The following is a 12,927-nucleotide window of genomic DNA, read 5'->3' on the forward strand; positions in this document are numbered from 1 at the left end:
TGAAATACCAAGTCCCTAAGCTAAAGGATGACTCAAAATTCTGGGTGTTTCTTTGCACTCAGTATTTGGTATTCAATGCATTAAGACAAGCTGGCTGGGGGAAGAATAGAGGTTGAAACCCCACCCAGGTTCTATTTGAGAATATGTTCCCCTCTTTAGCATGGCATCCATTCAGAGTGGCTACCATTTTCTTTCTAGTTCACCCAGCAGCACAGCATAGCTCACAGCATCCTCTCGATGCTGAGAGCAGCAATGACTGTGACATCTACCTCAGATACTGTAGGTTACATCTTGAGTGTTTCAGCATCTCACACAACAGCAGCAGCAGCATCTTATCAGTGTGGACATCACCTTCCAGGATCAGGTGTGTCAGAGTCTTCTTACCAATGAAAGCCAGACACAAGTCTCGATAAGCATCAGAAGGGGAGATGTTTTTAATCCTAGAAAAATGAGAAGGGATTCCATTTTGAGAGTGCTATAGATAGTAGATGCTGTGAACAGATAGTGAGATGAGATGCCACAGGCCAGGATGGAGAGGAGGAGATGGTCTGGTCAAGCTTACCAAGTCAATGGAGTCATAGCTGCACGGAAAAAAAGGAGTGACTACCAGTGGAAATAGTATATGGTGATGGGAGGGGCGATGGAATTGGATAGTGAAGGGCTTGTCTTTGCTCATGCTGCTCTTCAGATTGAATATCCCTATCTTTATATTTGTGTTATATCCTTTATTTCCTTCAACACTCAGCTCCCATATTTCTCCCCTCCCCCTCAGTACCTGCTGACTTTTTGTACTAAGAGAAATCACTTCATACTACACCCCCATGTAGTCATCTGCATTTTCACAAAGCAGTTTGTTTAAGGCTACAATAAGTTATGATACATAAGTTAACAAATAAATTAGACTCCTTGAAGGTATGGACCATTGAGTTGTTCTTTGTTTTCTATTTCCCCATCTAACATGATTGTGGGATTTTAAATGGGATTAAAAGAAATCTTAAGTAGAATATAACATGGATTTTCTGTAATCAAACTCTAGGCCTCAAGAAACAATTCAGCACAAAAAAAAATAAGATTTTCCCAGCACCTGACTGCACCACCTTCTTCAGAAGAAGAATCAACCAACCTCGTGTTATGCAGTAATGAACCAGCTCGTAAGTTTTCCTGCAGGCATGGTAGGAAATAACTGTGGAAAGGACTTTGTCAGGGCTTCTTTTAATCAACACCTGAATTACTGCCTCTCCTACCACCCTCTTTCAGACCCTCACTTTCACTAGTATTTTTTTTGTTACAGCTTTTTAACCTGTTTTTATCTACTACCTCCAAACCAGGCAATCCATCCCCCCATTGCGAAATCCTCTTCTCCCTAAACTCACAATTGGTCTTACAAGACTTGAGCCTTCATTTTTAGATAGTAAATGTTCTTGTGGCTCAAAAGAAGCTTCAAAATTAAATTTCAGCAGAGAGAGATCCGGGATAAGGGGAGTGCCAGCTGTTCAGAATCCCTGCTTAAGTTGTTCTTAAGTCTTGGAATAAATTAGACGCGTGTTCTCATTTCCCTTTTCTCATGCAACACCTCACAGAACTAGAGCAATGTAAAGTTTTCAAAGTCATGCAGAAGAAATTTCCACCTTTCCTGGCAACAGCCTATCGTTAGATTGTGTTGCTTTGTACAGACAAGTTCCGTGGCATTCTGAGATAAGTGAGCTACTTGTCACCTGACATAAGCAGGTACAGTCAATTGATGTTTGGCACAGCTATTTGTTCCCAGTAAATAACACTACATTTTCAGTGGCTTGATTAAGCCTTCTAAGGCATCTACAACCATTTATAGTTAAGCCTTAATTAAGCCTTCTAAGCATACCGGTCTGGGGGAAAGTTTCAGCAATGTATCTGTATGTAATTTTGAACAGAACTGAAAGTTTATCCCTTGAATATGTATTGGTCTAAAAGGATGTCCTAATAGTCACCTGCCCAGGTGGCTCACATCATGATTATCATCTGCCACAATCTACCTTACCCAGACTCACTTCTTGATCCCCTTCCACACACTAGTTAAAAGTTCACCATTCCTCACCAACACTGTTATTCAAGTATTTTAAACTTTGCTCTCTGGAATATTTCCCCAATTCTCATTCATGTCTCCTTCTGACATGCATGTGCCTGTATTTCCTACAAGCTGAGTTTTAAATACATCTCATAGCAGCTATATAACTGGCCAAATTTCATGACAATGCCTCAATATAACATACGATTCCACCATTAGGCATACTTAAGGATAGGAATCATTTCATTTCTGAGCACCTGGCTTGTTGGAGCCAGAGGAGGCATTCAACTACTGCTCCCACCTTAAAAACATCTGGGGATCACCATTGGAGGATTAGCTTCTACTTACACCACTTTCTGGAGGTGACAGGTGACACGGGTTATCTGCTCACAAAGAATCCTCACTGAGGAATGACTCAGGAAGCTCTGACTCACATCCAGAAAGCTCAGGTTCTTGTTTGAACTGAACACAGAGCAGAGATCTGTCCAGAGAGGGAGAGAGCGATGGTCGCACTGTGACCTACGAGGAAGTGATAGAGAACATATTCAGAGCACATATGGGAAAGTAACAGGAGTCCTTAGGCTGTGCTGCAGAGGAAACCACCAACAAAATGAAAAGGGAATCAACGCAATGGGAGGAAATATTTGCAAACCATGTATCTGATCAGGGGTTAATATCTAAAATATATAGAGAACTCATATTACTCAATAGAAAAAAATCTGATTAGCAAATGGGCAGAGGAACTGATTAAACATTTTTCCAAAGATGACATACAAATGGCCAACAGGTACATGAAAACGTGTTCAGCATCACCAATCAGGGAAATGCAAATCAAAACCAGAATGAGATACCACTTCATATCTGTGAGAATGGCTATTATCAAAAAGACAAGAGATAAATGTTGGAGAGGATGTAGAGAAAAGGGAACCCTTGTGTACTGTTGGTGGGAATGTAAATTGGTGCAGCCACTATGGAAAACGGTATGGAGGTTTCTCAAAAAATTTACAGTAGAACTACCTTATGATCCAGCAATTCCACTTCTGGGTATCTATCCAAAGAAAAAGAACTCACTAAATTGAAAAGTTATCTGCACCCCCATGTTCATTGAAGCATTATTTACAATAGCCAAAACATGGAAACAAGCTAAGTGTCCACCAATGGATGAATGGATAAAGAAGGTGTGAGATATATATATATATACACAAAAAAACACACAATGGAATATTATTCAGCCTTAAGGAAGGAAATCCTGTCATTTGGGGCAACATGGATGGATTTTGAGGCTGTTATGCTAAGTGAGAAAACTCAGAGAAAGACAAATACCATATGTCGTCTCTCATATGTGGAATCTAAAAAAACACAGGAGAACTCATAGAAACAGAATAGATTGGTGGTTGCCAGAGGCAGAGGGTGGGCAAAAGAGTGAAGGTGTTCAAAAGGTGCAAACTTCTAGTTATAAGATAAATAAATCCCAGGGATGTAAGATACAACATGGTGACTATAGTCAAAAGAAATTGGTAGGGAGGGAAAATATGTAAAATGTTAAGAGTGTCTAGGGATATTCTAAACCCATTCCCCATATGAACACTACAACATTAAAACAAAATAAGGCTCCAAGCCCCCATTCCTAATCTGAACATCATGTTCCCATTCTAAATGGTGAGCTGGTGGGAAGAAATTCCAGCAAGAAGCAAGTTATGACCCTAAACCACAGGGCACAGGAGACTGTCCTCTTCCTAATGGAGCATGAGATGAGGCTCAAGATGGCAGAGCTGGGAGAGTAAGAAATAAGAGTTCTTACCTCTCAACCTGAGCATCCAATTCTGATTCAGTATCATTCTCCAGGAATATCCCCTTTTCTACCTGCAGTGAAATTTTCTGTAAGTTTTCACAATGTTTAAGGCAGAAAGAAGACTGCATCATTTCAAATGTATTTGTCAAGTGAATAGAGATTTCTTTGACATAGCTCATTGCATTCTTCACAAGCTGCTCCTCCTGAGATTCATAAAGACAGTACAAAACCTCCTTCATGTCTGTCACTGAGGACAAGCGTTTATTTTTATTGGACTTTACCCTGAATTCCAGTAATTCTTGCTTGACCTTCCTCGACACTTGACAGCCAAAAGTTGTCTCGAGCTCCCCGGCTCTCTTTTCGTTCAAGAGGCCAAATAAGAAATACCCCACGTGGGTCAGGCTGGGGTTCTTGAGTCTTTCTTCCTTGGAGAGCAGCTTCTGCACACCCCCAATGTCCCACCTGCAGCTATCCCCATCTTCTTCCTCCTCTCTCTCCAGAACATAGAACAAGGCAGCAAGAAACTGCTGGACGCTGAGGTGGATGAAGGAGTAGCAGCCCTCGCAGTCTTTGCCCTTCTGGAGGATATTCTTGTCCAGGAAAGGATGGAAGTCAGACTCCTTTACCCCAAGTCTCTCAAGGTCTTCTCCATCAAACATAGATGTCTGTGTCCATATGCCCTCAGCAGCCAGGAGACACAGAGCTGTCACTGGAACTTGGAGGAATGGACCGGGGCAGCTGCCAGGAGGTGATGTGAACTGGCTGCAGAGGAAATGCAGGAACAGTGATGTGATGGTTTGGCAAGTTGGGGCGGGGTCTTCTCCCTTCTCCATCTGCAGTTTCATACAGGTGCAGACGATCCAGCACACAGCAGGAGCTGAGCCCAGGTGGAATAAAGCTGCATTGCTCTTCATCAAGTCAAAAGCTCTCAGTGCTTGGGCCTCCTCTTCAAAGTGTTTCAGGAAATACGCTTTCCTATCCAGCTCTAAGAACCCCTCTATTTCTATGAAGAATGGCTGTTCAACCAAGAGCCCAAGCTCTCTCAGAGCCCCAGGTCGAGTGGTGATCAGCAAAGTGGCCTTGGGTAACATTTTTCTCTTCAGCAAACTCCCCAGGAGGACAGGCACTGGCTTCTGCTTCTGCCAGTCACAACACATGTCATGGATGAGTGCCTCCGAGGGGACTCTCAGCTCCTCGAAACCATCGATGATGAACAGGATTTTCTGAGCTTGGGTGAGGATCTCTGGAACGGCATCCTGCAAATCTGGCCAGTTCTTAGATAGCAGGTCTGCAAAAGAGCACTCCCCCTTGTGGTTGAGTTCCTTGCAGCTGAGATAGAAGGTGGAATTGAATGTCTTTGCGTGGTTGTCCTGTGTCCAATCCACCATCCACTTTTTGGCCAGTGTTGTTTTCCCAACACCTGCAGGACCATGCAGCACGACCGTAAGTGGCATTAGCTGTGTGGATATTTGGGGATTCAAGAATGTTATGAACTTTTGGCTTCTCTGAGTGATACTGTAGTGAAAGTCATCACCATCTCCTGGCTAAAATGTGTTCTCCCAGATAGAAAATTTCTCCATCGTGCTTCTCTCTCTCTCTCGTCTTCACCTGTAGTAATACATAATGGGAGAAAGTTGGGGTGCCAATTATACTCAACTGGAAAATACACTTTGTAAAGGACCAGAAATGAGGAATACCAAGAAGAGGCAAATCATCTTACACTCTACCAGACACCAAATGTATGACTGTAATACAGTATTTATCTACCTGACTTTTCCTACTTCCAAGTCCCCGTCTGCCTTTCCTGACTTAGGGTTATCTATTCTTTGCACTTGTGTGCACTTTGTAAAATACCTATGGGTGAAAGCTTGACCATAGGATTATTTGTACTTCCTAGATGAAACATTATTGTAGATAAAGCAAACTTTAAATATTCAAGTCTTTTATGTATATTCTACTATAATAAAAATAAAAGTTTTAACTATTTTAAAGCATACAATTCAATGGTATTGAAAACCTTCAGTGTCATGCAACCATCACCACTATCTAGGTCCAAGATTTTCATCATCCCAGATGGACCCCCCAAACCGATTAAGCTCTCACTCCCCATTTCCCCCTTCCCCAGCCTCTGGCAACCACTAATCTGCATTGTGTCTCTGGATAAATTCTGGATTTATTGGGGACATTTCACATAAACAAAATCAAACTCTGTGGCTTTTTGTGTCTTGCTTCCTTCATTTAGCATAATGTTTGAGCTTCATCGAGAGTCTACCATTAAGTCTATATTGCCTTCTTGGTTCACCCAGTTTGACTGAGCAGACTGTGATGTGAGAGAAGCCGAAGGAGTAGACACGCTATTAGAGGTGATTGAATCTGTCAAGTCCATGTGCTATGGAAAAGATTATATACAAATACACCAAATACCTAAGAATAAGTCTATAATTGTGGGTCAGGTCTCTCCCCTGAGAATTACAAGTTTGTAAACGGCATTGAAGTGATCGTCAATAAATGGAGAAATAACATTCATAGAGTTGGACGACCCTATTATAATATCTGTTCTTTCCAAGTTGTTCTACAGTTTCCATGGATTCCCGTTCAAGATACCAGCAGGTTTGGGTATTTGATGAGCTAAATTTAAAGTTCATATGCAAATGCAAAGATGTAAAATAATCCAAACCACTTGCATAAGAACAGTAATGGAAAGATTTACACTGAAAGATGAAGATGAGGGTCTGGATGAGGATGTGATAAAAGGAGCTCAGGGCACAAAATTTAAGATGATACTGACTTGCTCTAACCTCATCCTGACCCTGAATTACGCTACCATGTAATAGATCAAAAGATAGGAAACTGGTGTAATGTAAACAATGGACCAACAAACAGAATAGTGAGCTCATAACAGACTCACATCACACAGTCAGCATCTTATAGTTGTGACCCTACAGTGCACAGCCATGGGGAAAGAACAGTCTTTTCAATAAGTGGTACTGTGTCAATCATATATCCACATAAAAGAAAGTCTTATCCCTATGTCACAGCATACACAAAAACTAATCTGAGATTGATTACAATCCCCACTGTGAAAGGCAAAGCAATAAAGCTCATGAAAAGAAAAAGACTACCCCCACTGCTTTGAGGTTGTCAAGATAACGTACTAGCCAAACAATGTCATGGGCCAAATCTGGCTCACCACCTCTATTTTTAGTTATTTCACTGAAGTCACATTGGTTTATAACATTATATAAATTTCAGGTGTACACCATTATATTTTGGTTTCTGTATGGACTGCATTGTATTCACCACCAAAAGTCTAGTTTCCATCCATCACTGTACACATGTGGTCCTTTGCCCCTTTCCCCCTCTCCCCACCTGTTTCCTATCCTAGATGAGTATGTCTGGGTTGGAGCTCAGGCAAGTATGTCTTTAAAAAGCTTTACAAGTTGGGGCTGGCCCCATGGCATAATGGTTAAGTTTGGTGCTCTCCACTTTGGCAGCCCTGGTTCACAGCTTCAGATCCTGGGCATGGACCTACACCACTCAGTCATGCTGTGGTGGCATCCCACATATAAAGTGGAGGAAGTTTGGCACAGATGTTAGCTCAGGTCTGATCTTCCTCAGAAGAAAAAAAAAACCCTCTAGGAGTGAAAAGGAACAAGGCAATGGTATCTGATACACCGTGAATGAACCTCAAAAACACAATGCTGAGTGAAAGAAGCCAGTCAGAAAAGGTCACATATTGAATGATTTAGTTTATATGAAATGTCCAGAACAGGCAAATCCATAGAGACAGAAAGCAGATGAGTGGCTGCCAGGGGCTGGGGGAGAAGGAATGGGGAATGATTGCTAACGGGCAGAGAGTTTCCTCTTGAGATGAGGAAAATGTTTTGAAACTAGAAAGAGGTGATGGCTGCACAACACTGTGAATGTACTAAATGCCACTGGATCACATACACTTTAAAACAGTTAAAATGGTTAATGGTATGTTATGTGTATTTTACTGCAATAAAAATTTTTAAATCTCATAAAAAAGATAAACTAGGCATACAGGTAAAGACTGATAAACCAAATTTGATTTTAAGTTGGGATCTTAGGCTCATTCAAAAAAATAGTATAAAAGCAAAGAGAGGCTGCTAACTGGGAGCATATACGCTCAAAATATGAGTATTTTGAGTTATATATTTCTCTAAGGAATTGCAAGTGTGTATTAAAACAAGATAAGTCAATGAAAATGAATCAAAAGATTGGAAAAGGCCCTTCAAAAAAAGAGTGTCCAATAGGTCAATAAGCCTATTGAAAGGCTCTCAACCCCTTTAGACCTCAGAGAAATGCAAATTAAGAACCTAATGATAATGCTGCAAAGAACATAGGGGTGCAACCTGAGTGCCCATCGATGAATGAGTGCATAAAGATGTGGCAAATCTAGAGTAATCAAAACAGCATGGTACTGGCAGAAAAACAGACACACAGATCAATGGAACAAAATTGAGAGCCCAGAAAGAAACCTATACATCTATGGATAGCCAGTTTTTGACAAAGGAGCCAAGACCATACAATGAAGAAAGGAAAGTCTCCTCAATAAACAGTGTGGGGAAAACAGGACAGTCACATGCAAAAGAATGAAAGTAGACCATTATCTTACACCACACACAAAAATTAACTCAAAGTGGATTAAAGACTTTAATGTAAGAACCAAAACATAAAACTCCTGGAAGAAAATATAGGCACTACACTCTTTGACATCGGTCTTAGCAGCATCTTTTCAAATACCATGTCTACTCAGGCAAGGGAAACAAAAGAAAAAATAAATTGGACTACATCAGACTAAAAACTTCTGCAAGACAAAGGAAATCATGAACAAAAAGACAACCCACCAACTGGGAGAAAATATTTGCAAATCATATATCCAACAAGAGGTCCATTTCCAAAATATATAGAGAACTCATACAACTCAACAACAACAAAATGAACAAGCTGATCAAAAAATGGGCAGAAGATGTGAATGGACATTTTCCCAAAGAAGATATACAGATCACCAACAGGCTCATGAAAAGATTTTCATTTCCCTAATAATTAGTGATGTTGAACATGAGATATCATCTCACACCCAACAGAATAGCTATAATTAACAAGACAAGAAATAACAAGTGTTGGAGGGGATGTGGAGGAAAGGGAACCCTCATACACTGCTGGTGGGAATGAAAACTGGTGCAGCCACTATGGAAAACAGTATGAAGATTTCTTAAAAATTAGAAATAGAAATACTCTATATTCTAGTTATTCCTCTACTAGGTATTTACCCAAAGAACATGAAATCAATTCAAAAAAACATATATACCCCTATATTCATTGCAGCACTATTCACAATAGCCAAGAGATGGAAGCAACCTAAGTGCCCATCAACTGATGGATGGATAAAGATGTAGCATATATACACATACAATGGAATCCTACTCAGCCATAAAAAAGACGAAATTGTGCCATTTGTGACAACATGAATGGGCCCCGAGGATATTATGTTAAGTGAAATAAGTCAGACAGTGATTTCACTCATATGTGGAAGGTAAACAAACACATAGATAAGGAGAACAGATTGGTAGTTACTAGGGAGGAAATGGAGTAGGGGAAGAGAGATGGGGTAAAGGGGAAGATATGTGTGGTGATAGATGGAAACTAGACTTTTGGTGGTGGACACGATGCAGTCAATACAGAAGCCAAAATTTAATGATGTACACCTGAAATTTACACAGTGTTATAAGCCAATGTGACCTCAATAAAATTAATTTTTAAGAAGGAATCTAATGATAGAAAAGCTGCCCCATCAAAGTGGTTAAAATTAATGAGACATCAAGCCCCGTTGCATATAATGAAGGAGAAGCCCAACTCTCTTATATCACCTACAGGAGATAAACTGAAAGAAAACCCTGCATTGCCAAACTTGTGGATGGTTTTTACTACAGCAAACCACATACATGTGCTCTATGACACAGCATTTTACTCCTGGCATATACCCCAAATAAGTTAGGGCCAAAGTCTACAAAAGACTATGCACATCTTTTCATAGAACCTTTATTCATCCTTTATTCGCCAAACTGTAGTAGTTAAAGAAACTATGCAAAAAGAACCCTACAACTAAATTGACTCAATTCATACAAAGTTCATAACAAGCAAAACTAATCGATGGTGGCAGTGGTCAGATTAGTGGTGTTTTGACTGAGAAAGACAAGAATAGACATCTGAAAAAGTTGTCTGTTGACTTCATTAACGATCACATGAGTGTGACTATATACACAAATGTACACCCATGCAATCGCTAACCAGATTAACATCAACTATTAAGAGTTAATATCAATAATTATCAATAATCATGATAATTAATATCTATAACCAGCTAGAGGTTATATTTACATGTACACATATACAAATGCACACACAAATGTTCATATGTTTTTAAAAATTGAGAAAGTGTAGCTTTTTGACTTAGAAGTGACAGAATTAAGTTAAAGGATGAAATATAACTACATGAAATGTTCACTTTATAAATGTAACACCTGTATCTGGATAATTTATTACATTTTTCTGTAACCTCTTTTTAAGGAGCTATTATAACAACTAACATCTGAGTATTTTCTATGTGCTGGGAACAATGGAAGAACTTATCATAGATCACATTTAATCCTTGTAACACTCTCATCAGGTAAACTCTATTGTCTACACTTCAAAGGATGAATCTGGGGCCTAAGCCTCAGTGGTTCTCTAAGTGTGGCCCCCAGACCAGCAGCATCACCTGGGAACTTGTGTAAAATGCAGATTCTTAGTCTCTACCCCAGACCTTTCTAATCAGAAACTCTGGAGATGGGCCCAGAAAGCTGTTTTAACAGACCTTCCAGGTGATTATGATGAATGCTGGTTTCAGGACCACTGATGTAGGGAAATAAGACAGAGGCCCAAGCTCATGCAGCTGCTCGAGTAGAAGCCAAGATTATCATCAAGGGAGTTTAACTGAAGCTCCCGTGCTCTCAGTGACTGGTACACTGCCTCAACCCAACAAATAAAAACCTTCACATCCTGAGGCGTTCATTGGGCAACACCAGGGATGATTCACAAGATGAAATACAACTGTTTAGTCAGAACACAGGGAAAGCACATCCAATCAGAAGACTGATTATGCAAAATGTTTCAGAACACATTGGATAATAAGGGCCCTTGGTTGTTATGAAATATTTACTGTAAAAATGCTCATACTAAAAATGCTAAGTCAGAAGAGAATAACCCCAAAAAAGTCAAGTTACACATGTAGTGTCCAATTGAAGCAAGACTACCACCACCTCAGAGAGAAGTGCTGGAAGCATATACACCCCCACCACCCAATGGCTGTGCTTGAATGTCAATATCTATGGATGATTTTATCCTATTATTGTTTTCTTCCAATGCTGCCTTTGATCAGCATGCATTGGTTTTGTGAGGAAAAAAACTTAAGAGGCAGAACAGGTCACCCAGGTCATAGAGAGTCATCAAAGGGCGAATGTGCTGCATCTGTTATGCTTTTCAGTTAAGACCAAAGGAAGCAATTTCAGGAAGGTGTTGGGGTTAGGAGGATAGCAGCCATTGAGTGGTCCTGACACAGTGGAGTGGTGAGGACTTGGAAACACCTGCAACCTATTCATAGACACCTGATGGGAGAGTGAGACCCTAGGATCCAGCTTTAAGAGCCCCCAACGTGAAGGGATGGGTGAAGATCCTTGATAAGCAAACCAACATGAGGGAACATGAAGTCTGATGGAACTTTAGATATAGACAAGGAAAGGGGAAAGGGTTTGCACCTAAAGGTGGAACACACAGAAGAGCTCAGCATGAAGTAGGCATTAAGATGGGCAGAAAGTCCTTATCTGGATCTACCCAGAGTGCTTACAGACTGACAATTCAGTTCTCACATGACTGAGAGACAACCAGCTAGGGCTGCAGTAAGAACTGCTCACTTACTAAACAAGGTAGGCCTGTACAGAAAACCACAGAGCTGCCTGGAAAAACGAGAAGGTGAATGCCCAAGCCTGAAGGGTGCACAGGGGCTGTCAGCTCTCCAGGCCACCCAGGGGGTGGTGCATAACACCCTGACGGAGATGCTGAGTGCAAACCCAAAGGAAGTCAGAGAAGGAAGAAAAAAGAAGAATTTCTGGTTTTGCACAAATGTGCAAGCATGACCATGCACATTCAAGAACCCCCAGAGTAGGGATTATTGTAAACCTTCTGCTCCCCCCCCCCCCGACCCCGCAGAAGTAACTGGAAAGTACGTCATTTAATTCTGGTTCCCATTGATCCACCTGGTCAGCCAACTGCTGCACGTGCAACCATGCGATGCTGGGAGTATGGAGGCTCCTTCCCTGAGCAATGTGCCTTATGAGGGGAGCAGCAGAGGCACTCTCATCATGCTCTCTGCTCTGATCATTGCAAAAGAGGGTTGTTACCACCCAGAATGAATAGGTGAGGAAAAAAGAAAGTCAGCAACTTGGGTATATTCACAGGCAGATAAAAGCAGGCCTTGAGAGGTAGCCTTAGAAAATGAATAACAGAAAGGGTGAGTTGGTGTTGGAGCCAAGTCCCAGTGGGACTCCAGGGTAATGGCTCTACCCTTGGAGGGGTGAGAAAGCAGTTCTTGATTTTAAGTAGGAGTGAGTGATGTAAGGATGAACAGCAGTGCTAATAAACTTAGCAGCTGAGCCAGAATGAGCCTGAGAGGCTCTGTCCTCAAGGCAAAATAAAATCAGAAGCACCTGCTGAAAGGAAGTCGTACGATAAAGCCTCAAACTGCAGAATTATCAAAGACTCCACATGCATAATTAGCTCCAGCCCCTGCTTTTTCAGTTTTCCTTAATACTCTGTCACCACAGGTATTTGAGGGGGGAAATGCAAACCCGTAAATTCCATGACCACATCACTCTCCTTCAGCCTGCATGACTATGACACTTGCATCCGTCTTTTGGGATCTAGGAGTTATAGATGAAAAACCGAGGCTTAGAGACAGTAGTGCCCTGTTTGAGGTTACAGTGGGAAAGCAAGGACATCACAAATGAGGATGAGAGATCTCTTTGGGGTG

The 12,927-nt window shown here is 41.1% G+C and overlaps 1 protein-coding gene across 4 annotated transcripts in view; it reads right to left on the minus strand.

Annotated features, from left to right (window-relative positions):
- The window catches only part of LOC103554719 (NACHT, LRR and PYD domains-containing protein 2), a 59,291-nt gene that overhangs the window by 11,186 nt on the left and 35,178 nt on the right, over positions 1-12,927 (minus strand). For 2 of the 4 annotated variants that reach the window (XR_011543888.1, XM_070633403.1), the window contains 4 exons: positions 4,118-5,444; positions 3,846-3,907; positions 2,393-2,563; positions 270-440 (listed from right to left, as the gene is read on the minus strand). Coding sequence is in view for 2 of the 4 variants with exons in the window: in XM_070633403.1 (XP_070489504.1) it covers positions 270-440; positions 2,393-2,563; positions 3,846-3,907; positions 4,118-5,290 (1,577 nt within the window). In the remaining 2 variants the exon portion in view is untranslated. Of the gene's footprint in view, positions 1-269; positions 441-2,392; positions 2,564-3,845; positions 5,445-12,927 lie in introns of those variants that run through there. The other 2 variants (XR_011543887.1, XM_008525929.2) reach the window with 1 other exon arrangement.

The sequence above is a fragment of the Equus przewalskii genome, chromosome 9, assembly GCF_037783145.1.
Source record: "Equus przewalskii isolate Varuska chromosome 9, EquPr2, whole genome shotgun sequence".
Lineage (NCBI taxonomy): Eukaryota > Metazoa > Chordata > Mammalia > Perissodactyla > Equidae > Equus > Equus przewalskii.